The sequence below is a fragment of the Gracilinanus agilis genome, chromosome 3, assembly GCF_016433145.1.
Source record: "Gracilinanus agilis isolate LMUSP501 chromosome 3, AgileGrace, whole genome shotgun sequence".
NCBI lineage: Eukaryota > Metazoa > Chordata > Mammalia > Didelphimorphia > Didelphidae > Gracilinanus > Gracilinanus agilis.
The window spans coordinates 212,311,410-212,333,517 of record NC_058132.1 but is presented as its reverse complement, the minus strand read 5'-3'; the positions used below and the strand labels follow the sequence as shown (position 1 = coordinate 212,333,517).

At 33.4% G+C, this 22,108-nt stretch overlaps 1 protein-coding gene across 1 annotated transcript in view; it reads left to right on the top strand.

Moving 5' to 3' along the window:
* Positions 1–22,108, top strand: part of LOC123241403 (aldehyde oxidase 3-like) — a 119,115-nt gene that overhangs the window by 64,166 nt on the left and 32,841 nt on the right. Inside the window, exons 21-26 of the mRNA XM_044669060.1 lie at positions 4,224–4,348; positions 8,665–8,798; positions 17,194–17,281; positions 17,535–17,621; positions 19,096–19,287; positions 19,844–20,071. Of these exons, the coding sequence (XP_044524995.1) occupies positions 4,224–4,348; positions 8,665–8,798; positions 17,194–17,281; positions 17,535–17,621; positions 19,096–19,287; positions 19,844–20,071 (854 nt within the window). The remainder of the gene's footprint in view (positions 1–4,223; positions 4,349–8,664; positions 8,799–17,193; positions 17,282–17,534; positions 17,622–19,095; positions 19,288–19,843; positions 20,072–22,108) is intronic.

Here is a 22,108-nt window from a genome sequence, read left to right as displayed (position 1 = left end):
TTCCCCAATCGAAGGGCATGCCCTCCTTTTCCAGTTTTTTGCCACCACAAAAAGCACAGCTATAAATATTTTCATACAAATCTGTTTATTTATGATCTCTTTGGGGTACAAACCCAACAATGGTATGGCTGGATCAAAGGGCAGGCATTCTTTTATAGCCCTTTGAGCATAGCTCCAAATTACCAGTCAGAATGGTTGGATCAGTTCACAACTCCACCAGCAATGCATTAATGTCCCAATTTTGCCACATCCCCTCCAGCATTCATTACTCTCTCCTTCTTTCATTTTAGCCAATCTGCTAGGTGTGAGGTGATACCTCAGAGTTGTTTTGATTTGCATTTCTCTAATTATTAGAGATTTAGAACACTTTCTCATGTGCTTATTGATACTTTTGATTTCTTTACCTGAAAATTGCCTATTCATGTCTCTTGCCCATTTTTCAATTGGGGAACGCCTTGATTTTTTATATAATTGATTTAACTCCTTGTATATTTGAGTAATTAGACCCCTGTCAGAGCTTTTTTTTTTTTTTTTTTTTTTTTTTTTGACCCTTAACTTTGGTGTATTGTCTCATAGGTGGAAGATTAGTAAGGGTGGGCAATGGGGGTCAAGTGACTTGCCCAGGGTCACACAGCTGGGAAGTGGCTGAGGCCGGGTTTGAACCTAGGACCTCTTGTCTCTAGGCCTGACTCTCACTCCACTGAGCTACCCAGCTGCCCCAGAGCTTTTTGTTATAAAGTTTTTTTTTTCCCAATTTGTTGTTTCCCTTCTGATTTTGACTACATTCTTTTATTTTGTACAAAAGCTTTTTAGCTTAATATAATCAAAACCATTTAATTTACATTTTGTAATTTTCTCTAACTCTTGCTTGGTTTTAAAATCTTTCCTTTCCCAGAGATCTGAGAGGTATAATATTCTGTGTTCACTTAACTTATTTATAGTTTCCCTCTTTATATTCAAGTCATTCACCCATTCTGAATTTATCTTGGTGTAGGGTGTGAGATATTGATCTAGACCTAATCTCTCCCATATTGTTTTCCAAATTTCCCAGAAGTTTTTGTCAAATAGTGGATTTTTGTCCCCAAAGTTGGGCTCTTTGGGTTTATCATACACTGCCTTGCTGATGTCATTAACCCCAAGTCTATTCCACTGATCGTCCCTTCTGTCTCTTAGCCAGTACCATATTGTTTTGATGACTGCTGCTTTATAGTATAGTTTAATATCTGGTACTACTAGGCCCCCTTCCTTCACATTTTTTTTTCATTATTTCCCTTGATATTCTTGATCTTTTGTTATTCCAAATGAAATTTGTTATAGTTTTTCCTAATTCAGTAAAGAAGTTTTTTGGTAGTTTGATAGGTATGGCGCTAAATAGGTAAATTAATTTGGGTAGAATGGTCATTTTTATTATGTTAGCTTGTCCTAACCATGAGCAATTAATGACTTTCCAATTGTTGAGATCCAGTTTTATTTGTTTGGAAAGTGTTTTGTAGTTGTTTTCATGTAATTGCTGTGTTTGTTTTGGTAGATAGATTCCTAAGTATTTTATATTGTCTAGGGTGATTTTAAATGGTGTTTCTCTTTCTACCTCTTGCTGCTCTAATGTGTTGGAAATATATAGAAATGCTGGTGATTTATGTGCATTTATTTTGTATCCTGAAACTCTGCTAAAGTTGTTGATTATTTCTACAAGCTTCTTAGTTGATTCTCTAGGATTTTTTAAGTAGACCATCATATCATCTGCAAAGAGTGATAGCTTAGTTTCCTCCTTGCCCACTTTGATACCTTCAATTTCTTTTTCTTCTCTAATTGCAACTGCTAGTGTTTCTAGTACTATGTTGAATAATAGAGGTGACAATGGGCATCCTTGTTTCACTCCTGATCTTACTGGTAAGGCTTCTAATTTATCCCCATTGCATATGATGCTTATTGATGGTTTTAGGTATATACTGTTTATTATTTTTAGGAAAGGTCCTTCTATTCCTATACTTTTCAGTGTTTTCAATAGGAATGGATGTTGTATTTTGTCAAAGGCTTTTTCAGCATCTATTGAAATAATCATGTGGTTTTTGTTTGTTAGACTGTTGATACGGTCAATTATGTGGATGGTTTTCCTAATGTTGAACCATCCTTGCATTCCTGGTATAAATCCCACCTGATCATGGTGGATAATCTTCTTAATTTCTTGCTGGAGTCTCTTTGCTAGTATTCTATTTAAGATTTTTGCATCTATGTTCGTTAGGGAGATTGGTCTGTAGTTTTCATTCTCTGTTTTTGATCTCCCTGGCTTTGGAATCAGTACCATATTTGTGTCATAAAAGGAATTTGGTAGGACTCCTTCTTTGCTTATCATATCAAATAATTTATATAGTATTGGGATTAGTTGCTCTTTGAATGTCTGATAGAATTCACTTGTGAATCCATCAGGCCCTGGCAATTTTTTCTTAGGGAGTTCTTTGAGGGCTTGTTCAACTTCTTTTTCTGATATGGGATAATTTAGGTATTCTATTTCTTCTGCTGTTAATCTAGGCAGTTTATATTTTTGTAAATATTCATCCATATCTCCTAAATTGTTATATTTATTGCCATATAATTGGGCAAAATAGTTTTTAATGATTGTCTTAATTTCCCCTTCATTAGAGGTGAGGTCTCCCTTTTCATCTTTGATACTGTCAATTTGGTTTTCTTTTTTCCTTCTTTTTATTAGATTGACCAGTACCTTGTCTATTTTATCTGTTTTTTCAAAATACTAGCTTCTAGTCTTATTTATTAATTCAATAGTTCTTTTACTTTCGATTTTATTAATTTCTCCCTTGATTTTTAGTATTTCTAATTTAGTTTTCATCTGGGGATTTCTAATTTGCTCACTTTCTAGTTTTTTGAGTAGCATGCCCAATTCATTAATCTCTGTCCTCCTTAATTTGGCAATATATGCACTCAAGGATATAAATTTCCCTCTGAGTACTGCCTTGGCCACATCCCACAGAGTTTGGTAGGATGTCTCATCATTGCCATTCTCTTCAATGAAATTGTTGATTATTTCTATGATTTCTTCTTTGACTTTTGGAGAATCATATTGTTTAATTTCCAATTGGTTTTTGATTTGCCTGCCCAGGTGCCCTTACTAATTATTATTTTTATTGCATTATGATCTGAGAAGGTTGCATTTATTATTTCTGCTCTTTTGCATTTGTTTGCAATGTTTCTATGCCCTAATGTCAAGAACTATTTAGATTGCTAGCTACTTAGTTTTTTCTATTATTTGGTTGTTTCTATGCCCTTCAATATCCAATATTCATTATTTCCCTTACATTGTTTGAAACTTTCTTCTTTTTTGTTTTGTAGTTGGGTAAGATTTTGTGGGAAGATTTTTAACTTCATCCCATACTTCACTAGGATATTTTTAGTTAGTCAAGGTCATCCTAGGCAACTAGGTACCACAATAGATAAGAACACTGGGCCTAGAATTGGGAAGACATGGTTTCAAATCATGCCTCAGATACTTACTTGCTATATGATCCTGAACATGTCACTTAACCTCTTTTTGCCTCAGTTTCTTCAACTACAAAATAGGGATAATAATAACACCTATCTCCTAGGGTTTTTTTGTGAGGATCAAATTAGAAAAAAATTTTAAAGTGCTTAGCAAAATGCCTAGCACATAGTAGGAGCCATATAAATACACATTCCTTTCTCTTCTACACCCCACCCAATCAAATACAGATTTAAGAGTGCATTTTTGTTCTATGTTTTTATATTTACATTAACTCAATGATTTGTCCACTTAATAAATAAATTAGATATTTGTGTTAGGTATACTGATGAATTTGAGATTTTCATTGCTCTGGAGAGCTTAACTTAACAAGGGGAAAACAATAATTTAACTAGAACACTCTATTCCCTAACATCTCAGAAATGAGATATCCTTGTATTTAGCTTTGGAGTGTGATTCTTTTTGTTAAGCAAACTTATCTTTTTAGTAATGTCAAATAAATTACAAAAGTGATTTCTAGACATACTGGGCAGATAGGAGAACAGGTATCTCTAGAAACAGGATGGATTGTCTTTAATTATTCTTTATACGTATCCCTTAAGGCATAGGGGAATTGCTTCTATAGGATCTGGAAAAAGACAACTCTGTAAAAATATATTATATTCTTCTTAATTATGTGTGCCAATTTATTCTTCCTTAGACTACTCTGTTTTTTCCCCTTGTATAACAGGTGAGGTACATATGGGAGGACAGGAACATTTTTATATGGAAACTCAGAGTGTACTTGTGATCCCAAAGGCGGAGGATAAAGAGATGGAGATATATGTATCAAGCCAAGATGCTGCACTTGTGCAGGTAAGGTCCTTTAGAATTATAATCTAGATACTAGATACTATCATCTAGATTATCATCTAGATGCTAGAACTATCATAAATCACATCATCATATTAGGTTGAATTTATAATGAGGTGCGTATCATTTCCTCAATTTGTAGACATGAAATAGAAGTTACTTTTGTCCAGTGGTAGATCAGGAAGCCTAAAGAATGTTGAGAATCTCCAAATCTTGACTTTCTATGAAGTCTACAAAAACTAGGTTTGACCATTGTGTCACTCTTTTATTCCATGTAGACTTGTAGAATCTCAGAAAATGTGCTCAGGAAATTAATAGAAATAAATTTGGAGAATGTCAAAAGTAGAAGGAATTTAAGATATCACCTCTTCTCTCTTTACTTATAGATTTTAAAATGAAAGCACCAAGAAGAATAACTTACTCACATACCCAGTGAGTTCAGTGAGAGATTTGGGATTTTTATAATGTTTCTTTATAGATATAGACTCCTAAGTAGCCTAAATATTTCATTTACAGATTATTTCCCCCACTTTTCAGTCTAGCTACTTACCTTCAAGAGAATAAAAGTTTTTTATAGTTTTAGAATTTTGTTCCAAAAAAGCATATAGAGTATCTTTGGGCTAAAATATTATTTACATTAACTACTGTTTTCAGAAATTGTGAGTCTACATAATGTAATTTGCAGTGTTTCTCAGTTCTCTTTACTACCTATTTAAGTTCAGCTTGTTCCTGATATTAACTGCAAAGTTTACCTAGGTAAATAAACTAAAAATTCTTTTCAAAATTAAACTTCCTATAGAAGTCAAGTCAAATAGAAATGTGAAGAATTGACAGAATATATTTTAAGTTTGCTATTAGATCACTGTATGATTTCCATCATTGACCTTGGGTTTCTCTTAGGTTTTATAATTTGTGTGAATTTATCAGACATATGATTTTAAGGGAACTCTCAATGAGGAAACTCCCCAGAGCAGATCAAGAGCTGCTTTTCAACTTACAGTTTTAGAAAGTTGCCTGTGTGACTAAGAGGTTAAGTGATTTGCCAAGAGGCACAGAGCTAAGTCATTTAGATAATTTGTAAGCATTATTCAGCATTTACAATGTGACAGACATTGAACCTAGAATATTGGGGATACAGAGAAAGGCAAAAATATGCTTGCTCTACTCAAAAAGTTTCATTCTAATGGGGCAACAACATGCAAACATTGATGTACATACAAGGTAAATGAGTGACACTCTCAGAGAAAGGTACTGATTTGGGCAGCGAGGAGTGGAAAGGAAAAAAAAAACCTCTTGAATAAAGTGGGATTTTGAGCTGAATCTGGAAGGGAGGCCAGGACTTAAAGGTGAAGAAGTGGAGAATCCCAGTCATGAGGGGATAGCCAGTAAAAGGGAAATGGCATATTGTGTAAGAATAGAAAGAAGGCCAATGTCACTGAATTGTAGAATACACAGAAAAGAGCAATATTTAAGAAGCCTGGAAAGGTAGCAAGGGACAAGATTGTGAAGGGCTTTGAAAACCAACCATCGGAATTGATATTTGATTCTGAAAGTAAAGGTTAGCCATTGGAATATATTGAATGAAGAGTGGTATGACATCATCAAACTAGAGCTTTAAGAAGATGACTGTAGCAGCTGAATGGAGGTTGGATTCAAATGGGGGAAAATGTCAGGCAAGGAGAACTAGGTGGTGAGAACTTGCACTATGGTGTTTCACAAAAGAATGATGAAAAGGGTACATGTAAGAATGAAGGTAGAAACAGCTGAATTTAGCAACAGATTGGAAACTTAGGGTAAGTGCAGGTGAGAAATGGAGGATAATACTGAGCTTGGGAGACTGCTAGAATGGTGGCACCCTCAATAATAATAGAGAAGTGGGCAAGTCAGTGGAGGTTGAGGGGAAAGATGAGTTATCTTTTGAAGTACCTTTGAGACATCCAGTTTGAAATGTCCAAAAGGCAGTTGATGTGAATCTGAATCTTGAGAAGTTAGGAATGCATAAAAAGAGAAATATCTATAGAGAGATCATAATTGAACACAGGAGAACTGATGAGTTCACCAAATGAGATAGTAAACAAAGAAAAGAAGGCACAGGATGGAACTATTGGGGCAATTCACAGTTATTGGGCTTGCCTGGTTGGAGATCCAGCAAAGGAGAATGAGATGTGATTAGACAGTAGGAAGAAAACCAGGGGAGAGATTATCCAGAAGAAGATGAATAATAGAAAAGGCTACAGAGAGGTTAAGAAGGATGAGGTTTAAGAAAAGTCCATTAAATTTGACAATTAGAAAAGCATTGGTAACTTTGGAGAAAGCAGTTTCAGTCTAATTATGAGGTTAGAAGTTAGACTGCAGAGGAATTTTTTAAAATGTAAGAAGATGAGGTGGGGGCACCAAGTCTAGATAACTTTTTTCAAGACTTCATCCAAAGTCTTCCTAAATTGAATCAGCTTCCACATATGTCCATAATGCTTCCTGCTTCTGTGTCAAGTGTATTTATTTATCATTGTAAAATATATAAAGTAAAATTACTTTATATGATAATCATTCATACCTTTGCCAAAATTTATACCTTTTCCCTTGCTGCATTTAATTCTCTATTTATGGTTATTCACTTATTTCTTCCAATTTAAATGATACATATAATTATATAAATCACTCAACAAAGTGCTATCCAAGGTGCTTGGTCTTAGGGATCCAAAGAGAAAAACAAAACAATGGGAACAAATATGCAAATAAATGAATGAATAAATGAATACATAAATAAATGCAAAGTAAATACTTTGAGTAAGAAGAGGTAATTTTAGGAGTGGATGGGAATAGGTAGCAGGATCAGAAAAGTCCTCCTGTAGCAAGAGGGGGTCCTTTAGTGGAGCTTTGAAAGAAGCTAGGGATTTTAAGAAGTGATTATGAGAGGGGAAGGTATTCCCCAAGGCTTTGCTTATTTACTATGAAACTCACTCTGAAGAGTAGGTAGAAGTTTTTGTGCAGGCAGCTAACCTGTATACTTTAGTACTTTAAAGAAACAAAACTCCTTTTACTGCAATCCCTTGGTTAAGAACTATGAAGTGTGTTAAGGGCTAATTTGCAACTGCAGAAAAGAAATTTTTGAGTTGATGACCCAACCTATATGTGCTTCTTGTGCAGGTTTTGAATTGATTGAGCTGAAGAAAGCTTATAATGACCCCTTTATTTCATGCTTGCATATTCTATTGTTATTGCTGAAAAGAAAATATGAAAAGTAATGATTAATGCTTGAAGGATGCAAGACATGATTCCTTTCTTCCTTTGAAAATGGCTTTTGTGAATTTCTGTGACCCAAAGCATCCTGAACAGTCTCTGATGACAGGCTTTCTAAGGATGAACTTAATGACTCTGACCTTGACTGGACCTCATACAACAGATAGACAAGCACATCTGTTGTATATCTCCAGCTTGAAGTAGGTTCTGCTTGATATAGGGCTTTCCAGAATGAAAACTCTTCTGGAACAGCCAAGGTCACCTCTGAGCCATTAAGGTGTATACTCTTTGATCCAACAATACATCTATGAAGTCTCTTTCTTAAGATGTTCAGGGAAAAAGAAAAAGAACCTCTATGTTCTAAAATATTCATAAAGTTCTCTTTGTGGAGGCAAAGAACTGGAAATCGAGAGGGGGAATTCAATTGGGGAATGACTAAACAAGTTGTGGCATATGACTCTGGGGGAATACTTCTGAGCCATAAGAAATTATGAATAGGTTAATTTAAAAAATATGGATAGGCCTACATAAATTATGAAGAGTGAAATGAGCAGAACCAAGAGGTATACAGCAACAAAAATAATGTTTGAAGAATAACTTGCATGTGTCCACCTCCAGAGAAAAACTGATAAATAGAAACAAGTAAGACATAGATTTATGTATACACATATATTTTTGTCAAATGATACCTTCTCTAGTGTGGGGAGTAGAGGGGAATAGGGTAAGATATTTGGGAACTTTAATGCCACAAACTAGTTAATTAAAAAAAGGAATACCTAATTTTATTATTTTAATGCTATAACAATAATAATGTTAATATAGAATATTTTTATTGCAAATGAAAGAAATATTCTAATTTATTAATTTTCCTTAGTTTACACTCCCTTATTCAAATAACATTATTGATAATACCCAGAGAAATGTAACTGGAGGGCTTTTATTACATTTTTATGCTAATCATTAGATCTGAATGAAAAAAACATTTTTTATTTTAGTAAGTTAAGCAAGTAGTTTGTTTGAAATGTGCATTCTGGATCAATTATTATATTGCATATAACAAACTGTGTTTTGTCTTGTAGGAAAAAGTGGCTTCTGCTTTGGGCATTTCCAAGAACAGAATCATGTGCCACATGAGAAGGGCTGGAGGAGCTTTTGGAGGGAAACTGACCAAGCCTGCTCTACTAGGAGCTGTGGCTGCTGTGGCAGCAAATAAGTGAGTTTAAAAAAAATTTCATAATTTAAAAACAATACCATTTATATTTTAAAATTTCGAGCCCTACAGGATTTGGTATTTAGAGTCTCTGGAGAGGTTCCTTTCATATATTTTTCTAATCAAAATCTGCTAGAGAGCTCCTATTCAACATTTTCAGTTTTAAAGATCATGAGATAATAACACTTAAAGGTTTACAGAGTACTATCTTGGCAACAATCGTGGAAGTTCTATGAATGTTATTATCCTTATTTTATAGATGAGGAAATTGGGGCTCCTAAGGGAAACATGACTTGCCTATGCTTGCATAGTCATTAAGTGTTGGAGTCAAGATTTAAGTACAAATTTTCCAATGTGTTTAAATGCTCTACTCCTTTCCCTAAATGAATCAAGGTTATTTAAAACAACTTTTTGTTTTAAAAATATTTTTCCATGTTTACATATTTAATTTTCTTTCCCTCCCTTCTACCCTCCCCTTTCCTGGATCCAATAAACACTTCCACTATGTTATACAAATGTAATAATTTAGACCTATTTCTATATTATTCATTTTTGCAATAGAGCTATCTTTTAAAACCAACCCCCCCAAATCATATATCCATTTAAACAAATGATAAAGTCATTTGTTTTTCTTCTGTGTTTCTACTCCCACAGTTCTTTCTCTTGATGTGGATAACATTCTTTCTCAGTCTCCTTACATTGTATTGTTCTACAGTGTTTCACTTTCTGTATTAATGTTCTCCTGGTTCTGCTCATTTCACTCTGTATCAGTTCTTGGAGGTTCTTCCAGTTCATTTAGAAATCCTGTTTAGAGGCAGCTGGGTGGCTCACCGGATTGAGAGTCAGACCTAGAGATGGGAGGTCCTCGGTTCAAATCTGGCCTCAGACACTTCCCAGCTGTGTGACCCTGGGCAAGTCTCTTGACATCCATTGCCTACCCTTACCACTCTTCTGCCTTGGAACCAATACAGAGTATTGATTCCAAGATGGAAGGTAAGGGTTAAAAAAAAATCCTCCTGTTCATCATTCATTATAGCACAGTAGCATTCCATCACCATCATTTACCACAATTTGTTCAGCCATTTCCCATTTAAAGGGCATCCCCTCATTTTCCAATTTTTTTTAAAACCCTTACCTTCCTTCTTGGAGTCAATACTGTGTATTGGCTCCAAGGCTGAAGAGCAGTAAGGACTAGGCAATGGAGGTTAAGTGACTTGGGTCACACAGCTGGGAAGTGTTTGAGGTCAGATTTGAACATAGGACCTCCCATCTCTAGTTCTGGCTCTCAATCCACTGAGCTACCCATCTGCCCCCCATTTTCCAATTTTTTGACACCACAAAGAGTATAGCTATGAATATTTTTGTATAAACATTTTTCATTATTATCTCTTCAGTACACAAACCTAGTAGTGGTATTTCTGGATCAAAGGGCATGCATTTTTTTAAAGCCCTTTGGGCATAGTTCCAAATTGCCTTCCAGAATGGTTAGATCAATTCACAACTCCACCTTCAATGCGTTAGTGTCCCAATTTTGCCACAATCCCTCCAACATTTATTATTTTCCTTTACTGTCATATTGGCTGATTTGCTAGGTGTGAGGTGGTGCCTCAGCATTGTTTTGATTTGCATTTCTCTAATTATGAGAGATTTAGAACACCTTTTCATGTGCTTATTAATAGTTTTGATTTCTTTATCTGAAAACTGCCTATTCATGTCCCTTGGCCATTTGTCAGTTGACGAGTGGTTTGATTTTTTCATACTATTTACTTAGCTCCATACAAATTTGAGACATTAGACTTTAATCAGAGATTTTTGTTATAAAATTTCCCCACCCCATTTGTTGCTTTCCTTCTAATTTTGGTCGCATTGGTTTTGTTTGTATAAAACCTTTTAAATTTAATGTAATCAAAATTATTTATTTTTCTGGTATTCATTTGCTGGTACCAATATATTTTCATAGAAGTCTTATTCACATTGCATAGAACATTAAGGTTTCCCAGAACAGTAATTAAATGCTGAAGCTAAATGAATTGTGAAATCATAGTAGGACAATGAGCCAGAATCAGATTACCTTTCCTGCCAAGTCAGATAAATTAAGTTTTCATATGTTGAGATGTCTTGGCAGACAATTCAAAGATTGGAGTTATTACATGCATATGAGTGTAAACACACACACACACACACACACACACACACACACGCAGAGTCAATATCTCCCATTCTTTTCAACTATAATAGGAAAAAAACTTAAGGACTCTAGAATGTGGCACCAATGAGAAATAATTTTTTCATTTGGTTTTAGCCATGGCTTCTACACAATTACTGGTAGTAGAATTCTGCTATCATCATTGAGAAGCCATGTTGGTCTAACAATATCATCCCCATAGCAGTATTCTAGGGTACTATATTCCAGAATATCATGACCAGAGCAGAATACATGGCATCCCTAGTTTTAGCTGCTACGATACTTTTCTTGGTAAGGTACTTTTGTATTATTTTTCTTCTCCATATTATTTTTCTTGACTTTCCTATTTCTCTGTTGACTTATATTGAAACTTTAATTCACTAGAATCCTGAGGTCATTTTCAGAGAAATTGCTTTCTTGCTGCACCATCCTCCTCTTGTATTTAAGTTCAGTCTTTGAACTCAAGTGGAAGACTGTTTATCTGTAGTAAATTTCACCTTACTAGATTTGTCCGAGTGTCTGAGCCTGTCAAGACCTTTTTAAATCCTGTCATAATCTTCAAGTGGATTAACTATCCTTCCCAAGTGAAAAACCATTAAGCTTTCTATTTATGACTTTATGAAAATTAAATTAACATTATGTTTTTTAAAAAAATAAATAACACAGGGCCAAGCATAAGTCCACTGGACACATTCAATGCTGTTTTCAAATTATCAATGACTACTTTTTGGATTTAGCTATTTGCTGTGTTCCAAATCTACCTGTTTGTATCATCTTCTTAAACAAACATCTCTCCCTCTTTTCTATAAAAATTGCATGAAGGACTTTGTCAAATGATTTATTAAATTTTAGACAAGCGATCTCTAAAATGCTCCTGACCTATCATTATGATAACCCTGCTAAAGAAGAGAAGTATGATTAGTTTGATTTAACGTATTTATGATGAAGCCATGCTGGCTCTTTGTGGATTCTGATTTCTTTTTTGAGATTTTCATAGACCATTTCCTTAATAAGACATTTAAAAAATAAATTGATATGATCTTAGATAAGCTAGATATCTAAAGAGAATTGAAAGGAATATACTTTTTCTCAGCAGTTCACAGTATTTTTACAAAAACTGATCATATGTTAAGACAAAAATTCATAAATTCAGAAAAAATATTATATGTATGCTTTTCTGATAGTAACATGATAAAATTATATTTAATTAGGTATAGTGAAATCACAAAATAAAAATTAATTGGAGACCAATAAAATTATTCTTAAAGAATGAGTAGATTACAAAACAAATCATAAAAATAACTAATATTATTAAAGAAAATGATCATGAGAAAACATATCAAAACTTATGGGATAGAGCAAAAATAGTAATCAAAGGAAAATTTATATATCTTACTGCTTATATCACTAAAATAGAGAAAGAACAGATCAACAAATTGTATGTACAATGAAAAAAATAGAAAAATAATAAATTAAAAATCCTCAATTAAATACTAAGTGGGAAATACTAAAAATTAAAAGATTAACAAAACTGATATGAGAAAATGATTGAATTAACAAATAAAATGAGTTAGTTTTTAAAAAAATCAACAAAATAGATAAACCATTATTTAATATGATTTTAAAAAGAGAAGAAAAACAAATCACTAGCATAAAAAATGTAAAGGGTGAATTTAACACTAATAAAAATGAATCCAAAACAATTATTAGGATTTATTTTGCCCAGTTATATGCCAAAACACTTAATAATTTAAGTGAAATTGATGAGTACTTATAAAAATATAAATTACCTTAACTAACAAAGGAAGGAATAGAATATTTAAATAAACCAATTTTAGAGAAAGAAATTGAGCAGAGTAGAAAAGAACTTCCTAAGAAAAAAGAATTAAGACCAGATGGATTTATCATTGAATTTCATAAAATATTCAAAAATCATCTAATTACAATATTATTTTCCAATTATATTCCAGTATAAATTATTTAGAATTATTGATAAAGAAAGAGTCCTAACAAACTCCTTTTGGGAAACAAATATGGTGCTGATACATAAGTAAGAAAGAGCAAAAACAGAAAAGGGAAATTACAGACCAATTTCCTTAATGAATATCAATGCAAAAATTCTAAATAAAATGTTTACCAGGAGATTACAACAAATATATCACCAAGATTCTACATTATGACCAAGTAGGATATATATCAGCTATGCAGAGGTGGTTTAATATAAGGAAAACTATTAACATAATTGTTTACATAAACAAAAAAAAGCAACAAAAATCATATAATTTTATCAATAGATGAAGGAAAAGCTTTTAGCAAAATACAACAATCATTTCTATTAAAAACACTTGAAAGCAAAACTATAAATATATTTTCCCTCAGATTAATAATAAGTATATATTTAAAACCATCAACAAACTTTATCTGCAATAGGGATAATTAGAAATCTTCCTTATAAGATCAGGAGTAAAACAAAGATGCCCATTATCATAAATATCCTTCAGTATTGTATTAGAAATGCTAGCAATAGTTTTAAGAGAAGAAAAATAAATAAATTGAAGATATAGGAATGGACAAAGAGATAATAAAATGATTTCTTTTTGCAGATGGAAAATCATAGAGATTCAACTAAAAATTAATTTAAGCTGTCAAAAATTTTAGCAAGATATAAAATGAACCCACATATATCACAAACATTTCTACATATCACTGACAATATCCTGTAAGAAGCGATAATTAGAGATAACTAATTTAAATTAACCATAGATAGAATAAGATTCCAGGAGTATATCTTCCAAAACAAATACAGAAACTATATGAACATAAATGCAAAATGCTTTTCATAAAAATAAAATAATTGTTCATGGATGGGCAGAACTAAAATACAATCCTACCAAAACTTCTTATTAAATGAAATCCTATATAATCAGAATTTATTTATTGAACTAGAAAAAATAATAACAAAATTCACTTGAAAAAACAACAGATCAAGAATTTCATGAAATAATGAAAAAATGTTGAGGAAGAAAATCTAGCAGTACAAGATTTCAAACTATTTCATAAAACAATAATTATCAAAATTCTCTGGTACTGGCTAAGAAACAGAAAGGTAAATCAGTGGAGTAAAACTAACATACAACAAACAATTGTAAAAGATTATAGTAACCTTGTGCATGACAAAGGTAAAGTTCCAAGTTTTTGGAATAAGAATTCACTATTTGATAAAAATTGTTGGGAAAATGGGAAAACACTTTGGCAGAAACTAGATATGGACCAATGTTTTACACTATTTATCAAGATAAAATAAAAATGAATGTATGACCTAGGTATTAACATAGATATTATAATCAAATTAGAATAGGAAACATCATATTACCCATCAAATTTTTTGATAGAAGAATTTATAAATAAGAGATAGAAAGATTTGAAATATAAATGGATAATTTTGAATACATTTAATTGAAAAATTTGTATATAAGTAAAACTAATGTAGCCAAGATTAGAAGGAAAGCAATAAATTGAGGAAAAACTTTATAAGCAGTTTCTCGGGTAGCAGTCTCATATCTAAAATATATAGGAAAATTTGTCAAATATGTAATAATATGAGTCATTCTCAATTAATAAATGATCAACTATATGAAGACAGTTTTTGAAAAAAGGAATAAAGAAATTAGAAAAATGCTCTAAATAATTATTAATTAGTGAAATGCAACCAAAATAATTCTGGGATATCATCTCCCATGTATCAAATTTCCTAAAATTATAAAAGGGCAAAATGACAAATGTTGGAGGAGATGTGGAAAAATAGAACATTAATACATTGTTGGTGGAACCATGAACTGATTTCACCATTTTGGAGAGTAATCTGGAATTGTGCTCAAAGAATTATAAAATTTTCTATAACTTTTGATTCATTATTACCATTATTATAATGATTTCCTACAGTGGTCAAAGGAAAAAAAAAACCTATGTGCTCTAAAATATTTATAGCAGCTCTTTTTGTGATGGCAAAGAACTGGAAACTTGCAGGGATGTCCATCAACTGGGGAATGGCTTAACAAGTTATGGTATATGATTGTAATGGAATACTATTTTGCCATAAAAAATGACAAATAAGATGATCATACACCAAAAAAATACCTGGTAAGACTTCTATGAAGTAATGCAAAGTGAAGTGAGCAAAAACAGAAAAATGTTGTACACTATAGCAAAAAGAAGGTATTATAATCAACTGTGAATGACAACTATTATCAACAAGAAAAGGATCCAGGACAACTCCAAGGGACTGCTGTCCACTGACATAAAAGGAATAGATAGAATCTGAATGTAAATTAAACATACCATTCTTCAATTTATTTCCTCCATGAATTTTTCTGTAGTGTAAGCAATATATGTCTTGTTTCACAACATGATGAATAGGGAAATGTTTTATGTGATGACATATGTTGGGTTGGAAAGGAGGTGGAAAATTGAGAAATAGATTTTGAGATATAACTAATGTGAGAATTTGTTTCTCTTAGTAACACATATTTATCAAAATATATGTATTATATTATTGTTATGTTATATAAATATTAAGTTATACATTAAAAACAAATGATAACAAAAAAGAATAGGGAAATTAAAAAAAGACATTTTAGAATTTTACCAGAAACAAAGTCAAGTTGAATACCTTATCATAGTTTTCAGACTCTATTTTCTCCTCTTTTTTTTGAAAATCAGGACATTTATCATTTAAAAGTCTACAATATCTTCCCATGATCATTCAAGATTATGGACAATGGCTTAGTAATCATTCTTGACTCATTTTTAAGCACTATAGTTCATTTGGTCTAGGAGAATTGAACTCATGTATGGTTATGGAATATCATATTTATCCTTTTAGTTATCTGAATTATTAATTCCCATTAGTCATTATTTTTGTCCTATTCATTCCTGTCCAGAGATAATTTTCTTTGGCAGAGAAAACCCATTAGGCTCTCACTTCTCTTCTTGGATGAACATCACTGACTGCCTGAGACATCTGTACCCTGTTGTGCCATAGACATCACAAGCTCAACATCTCCTAAAGGGAACTCATTATCATATTACTTTAACCCACTTCACTGTTTCAACCTTAATTTTCAGAAGGGTTTCAAAATTCCTAAATTAATCAGAATACTGATCAAAGAATGTCAAGTAATAAATTAATTATTAAGTTGTTTTGTCGTTTTTCAGTCCTAATTCTTTGTGACTCCTTGTGGGGTTTTCTTGGTAAAAATACTGGAATGGCTTGCCATTTCCTTCTCTAGCTCATTTTACAGATGAAAAAAATGTAGGCAAACAATGTTAAGTGACTTGCCCAGAGTCAAACAGCTAATAAGTGTCTGAGGTTGGATTTGAATTTATCTTCCTGAATCTAGTCCCAGTGCTCTATGCACAACCCCAACTAGCTGCTGTAGTTATAAGATAACCTATTATAAATCCTACAGAGATTCTCATACATAAATAAAGTTTTCTAATTTATCCTTATTTCCTCTAACTTATTAAATAAGATAAATTACTTCATAATCTTTCTTGAGACTAACTTGACCAATTATTGAATTAGACTTTGTATTGTTTTTGTCATCAGGGAAAAACAAGCCTTTTTTAAATGTCCCAAAATGCTCAATTTGATCCTCAATTCAAGATAAAATATAAAATCCTCCCCTTAATACTTATAGCTAGTTCTTTATAACCTATCTCCACTGCCCTCTCAACCTTTTCAGTGTTCACACACCTTATATTGCCTTACATAGTCTTTGATCCAGTGACCCTGGCTTCCTTGCTATTCCTTCAAGACCCTCTGCCTCCCGATTCTCTATTTTCACTGATTGTCCCCCATGGATGAAATGATGTTCCCCCTCATCTCTGCTTCCTGGCTTCCTTGGCTTTCTTCAAGTCCCAGCAAAAAACTCAACCTCTACAGGAATCTTTTTGCAATCCCTCTTAATTCTTTGTCTTGCCTTTTGTTATTTCTTATTTATTCTGTATTTAGTTTGTTTGTACATAGTCATTTGGAAGTTGTTTCCCTCATTATTTGTGAGTTCCTTTAGGGTAGGAACTGTCTTTTGTCTCTTTTTCTATCCTTAGTGTAGTGTCTGTGCTTCATAAATATTTATTAGCGAGTGATTGTTACAATTTGTTCTTTTTCACTCACTTGGGATGTTACTGAAATGTTTGATTTGTTTCTTCCAGGACTGGCCGCCCAATTCGTTTTATTTTGGAGCGTGGAGATGACATGTTGATAACTGGAGGACGTCATCCACTACTTGCGAAATATAGGGTGAGTTGCCAAAGAAGTTAGTGCTTGAGGAAATGACAGAGCAAGTATAGGAGATTGATGGATTTGTGATTTCAAATTTCTGCAGCATGCTACACCAACACATTCTCTTATGAATTGCTACAAGCGAAAGGAAGAAACTAAAGACAAAATTAGTATATCATGCAACTTTGCACACAGCCTTACTATTTGTTTGTTCTCTATAGTGCTTTAGTTTCCAACTGTTCTCACACATTTATGTGTCTAACTGTTATAGATAGGCTTCATGAACAATGGCAAAATCAAGGCAGCAGATATTGAATATTATATTAATGGAGGATGCACACCAGATGAATCAGAAATGGTAAGCTATTTGCATAAATGTGCAATGTCATTCATTATTAAAGGCAATCAATTTAAAATGGTCTTTGTGAGTGCAGTTTTGTGAAGGGTCTCTTTTTAGTGGGTTACCAGTAAATGGAATATAACATCATAATGAACCTTTAGTTATCAAAAAAGGAATTATAAAGTACATAAATGAAATATTGCCTCAAATACTATTCTTGCTTATTCTGTTCATTCTTCTGATCTAGTTCAGTTACTTTTGTGAACAAATAAAAGTCTCTCTTCCCTATTTCCCTCCTCTACATTTTCCTTTACCTTTAGTTCCTTCTTTCCACATTATTGAACTTTTCATTTTTCTTAGTGCTAGTATTAGGAAAACAATTTGATAAAATTAAAGAAATCATTAATATCTGTGAATTCATGATTTATTTTTAAATACAAGTGTAATTTCCAAAAGGTGGGTGGTGATGATTACTACCCATAAATGTTACATTTAGAAAGAGTGTTACACTTAGAATCCAAAGACTAAATTCTAGCCTGTTTACTTCCTGTTTGAATTTCTCTATGTCTGTGGTACAATCGAACATAACGAACTTCTCTACTAGCAGCAATGCAAGGATCCAGAGCAAGGCTGAGGGACTTATAAGAAAGAAAACTAACCAAATTCAGAGGAAGAACTGTGGGAGGAAAAACACAGAAGAAAAACAACTGCTTGAACACGTGGGCTGATGGGGATATTATTGGGGGTGTAGACACTAAACGATAACTCTAGTCCAACTATCAATATTATGGAATTAGGTCTTGATCAATGATACATGTAAAACCCAGTGGAATTGTGCATCAGCTAAGCGGGGTTAGGGTGCTTGAAGGAGAGGGAAAGAACATGAAACATGTAACTAGGGGAAAATATTCAAAATGAAAATTAAAAAAAGAAAAGAAAAAATAAAATATTACATGCATTCCATAAATTATTTTGAGGATTGAGGGGAATGTTAAGATAACTAGTAAGCAATAATAGAATATTAAAACTTCCACTAATTTAGCTGTCAATCTCCCCCCCTCTCCCATGACAGAAATAGAAATTAGACTCTTTTCTATAAGAACTATTATGGATGAATTCATTTTATTGAATAACAACTAAATATTATTGCAACTACTAAATACCAAAATATGGATATTTTTGTTAGGTCCTAATAAAAAAAAGAGTTGGCATAGTTTGAGACTTTATATCTTAAAAGGGACATAGAGAAATTAGAAAAGATTTAGAAAAAAAAAAAGAAGATAAGATCGTCTAGGCAAGAGAAGAAAGGCCTGAAGGTCAGTCATACATTTTCAAGTTCAAGATTTTTGTATATTTGTTATGATATCTATGCTTCCAGTGGATTGGGTGTTATTTTCCCTTTGGGATAAAGGGTTGTTGATACTTTGAAATGCCACCTAAAATTTATTATTTTATTATTCTAAACCAGTATTCATCCTTAAAAATATTTCAGGTAATAGAATATGCTTTGCTCAAACTGGAAAATGCTTATAAAATTCCTAACCTACGGATACAAGGTCGGGCTTGCAAAACCAATTTGCCATCCAATACAGCCTTCAGGGGCTTTGGTTTTCCCCAGGGATGCTTTGTGACAGAGTGCTGGATAACAACTGTGGCAGCTAAATGCAATTTATCACCAGAGAAGGTAATCTATTTGGGACTGATTAAAAGAAAAAGAAAAAAAAAGATCAGATGGAGAGAAGATTTTTTTTAATCATTGCATAAAATTCCTTCTTTTAAAAATACATATTTTGGGGAAAACTTCTACTTTCACATCAGCTTACTTTCCCTCTTTGTTCCTTCCCTCTTCCCCTCCTGTGCTCAGCTTACTCATGTAACAAAATTTTTTTGTTTTGCATAGGTTTCTTTTTAAACCCTTACCTTCCATCTTGGAGTCAATACTGTGTATTGGCTTCAAGGCAAAAGAGTGGTAAGGGTAGGCAAAGGGGGTCAAGTGACTTGCCCAGGGTCACACAGCTGGGAAGTGTCTGAGGTCAGATTTGAACCTAGGACCTCCCGTCTCTAGGCCTGGCTCTCAATCCACTGAGCTACCCAGCTGCCCCCTGCATAGGTTCTTGAATGAAATTTCTTTTTCTTTCTAAGTTGATTCGTACTGCTAAATCACACTCTATATATGAGTTTCAAATATGACCCTGTTTTCCACAGATCTTTATTGTAAAATATATTTATTCTTCCATTAGGTTAGAGAACTAAACATGTACAGAACAGTTGATAGAACAATCCATAAACAGGAATTTGATCCAAAGAACCTGATAAGATGTTGGGATGAATGTATGGAAAAATCTTCATATTATAGCAGAAAAGAGGCCATAGAATTATTCAATCAGCAGAATTACTGGAAGAAGAGAGGGATTGCCATTATTCCTATGAAATTCTCTGTAGGATATCCAAAGACATATTTTCATCAGGTAAAATTTTATAATTAATTTTTAATGTATTCATTTTAATTCTAGGCCTTTAGTAAAATTCATCTGTGAGAGTTATATGTACATGATAAAAACTCTGTTAAGAAACCATCTACATGAAACTTTGCCTCATTTGCTAATGTTTCCCCAACTATCTTATATTTAAGTATTTTGCATTTATTTTATATTTATCTTATGTATGGAACTGCAGTAATTATTTCATTTTTAAAAATCTTTGTATCTATCCCTAGTATATTGCATTTTGCAATGTCACATGGGCAATTAATAAATTCTTAGGTAGTGGGTTGATTTCTTAGTTTCCCTCTTGAGCAGATAGATGGAAGCCAGCAGGAGAGAATTATAGGGGGCCAAGCCTCTATATGATTTTTTGGGGTCCTGAGCGGCGTGGTGGCATAGGATGGTTAAGGCAGGAGAAAGAAAATGAGAACAACCAGACTAGTGGTTAGCCCATGCTGTTCCGAATTCTGCGGGCTTGGGAGTTTATTATATACTGATTTCAAGCAAGGAACACAAAAAGAGTCTCAGTTGTAAGGGGGTAATAAATCACACATAACCCATTGAAATCTAAAGAATAAAGGTGCAAAGACAAATGGTCAAATTTCAACCACCAACTTAGTAGGAGATAATTCTGGTAGAGGAAATACCCCATAGAGATGCTCACCAGTCAAATCCTGCATTTGCCCAAATGAAGTCCAGACTAAAGGAGCCAGTTCTAATCTGAATATGCAATCTTATCTAAGTAACATTTGTTAGGATTCAGGCTTCTCAATTATCAAGGAAAGTAATCATTAACTCAGTAGATGCTGGTCTGCCACTTCAAAGCTCTCCAACAAGAATTCTTAGAAAGGTGGGGATCAAAGACTGAGTCAAAAGAGGAGCCTCAGATTTTTATCTTAGATGGCCCATTCTGTCTGTCCTGACATGCAGTGCAGAAAAATCATACACACAGTTTTACTTGCTAATGATTTTGTAATGGGATCCAGATAAAATATCTGTTACAAACTCTGTTTCTCTAAATGACTCCTAATAGCCTCTTGGAGGGATCAAGTTGATTTTGGATTAACTTACCTGCTGGTACCAGAGCTTTTTGGGGCTCAGGTGACCAGGACCAAACACAAAGACTGCCTCAATCTGGATTGGTCAGGTAGGGAATCCAGATAACAGGCCCTAAATTTGATCCTATTTCTCTAATGGCATTTCTACATCCAATGGCTCTCCACAGATAATTTGCCTTAATTTGGCACTATAGCCATGTAGAACAGGAATTGGGGGAGGGATTTCCTAATGACAGAGACCCAAGTCTATTGATCCACTTTGGAAATCAGTGATGGGACTTTTCTATCATTTGCAGAAGGGACTCCATCCACAGCCTCCCCAAGAACAATTCCTATTTTAATCAAGAAATGGTAAAGCTCAAATTTTATTTAATTCAGTTTAATACCAATTTATTCATGAACTCTTATGGGCTAGCAGGATGCATTTATGGCAATAGGAGAGAGAGAAAAAAGTTTGAGATACAAACCTGTTCTCAACAATTTTATAGCCTAAAGATACCTGAAACATTTCAATAACAGGATAAAATCCTGTGTGAGTGAGTACTTAGCCAAGCACCATAGACGTGACTCCTGAGGAGAGTTAAGAGAAGCTATGTGGTCAGGAACATCTTCATGGTAAAAGTAAGATGAAACTGTTCCCTGAAGAGTGGGTAACCAGGCTAGATAAGTAGATGAAGGGAACAACTCTTTGAGATCCAGGCCTAGAGACCGGAATCCTGGGTTCAAATCTGGCCTCAGACACTTCCTAGCTGTGTGACCTTGGGTAAATCATTTAACCCCCATTTCCCAGCCCTTACTACTCGTCTGCCTTGGAACCAATACACAATATTGATTCTAAGAAAGAACATGAGGGTTTAAAAAAAAAAGCAGCAGCAAAGGGTCAGAGTAGAGAGGGCATTTAAGACAGAGGAGCAACTTGAGCAAAGTCACATATGCCAAGAATGAGCAGGATATGAGGGACAAC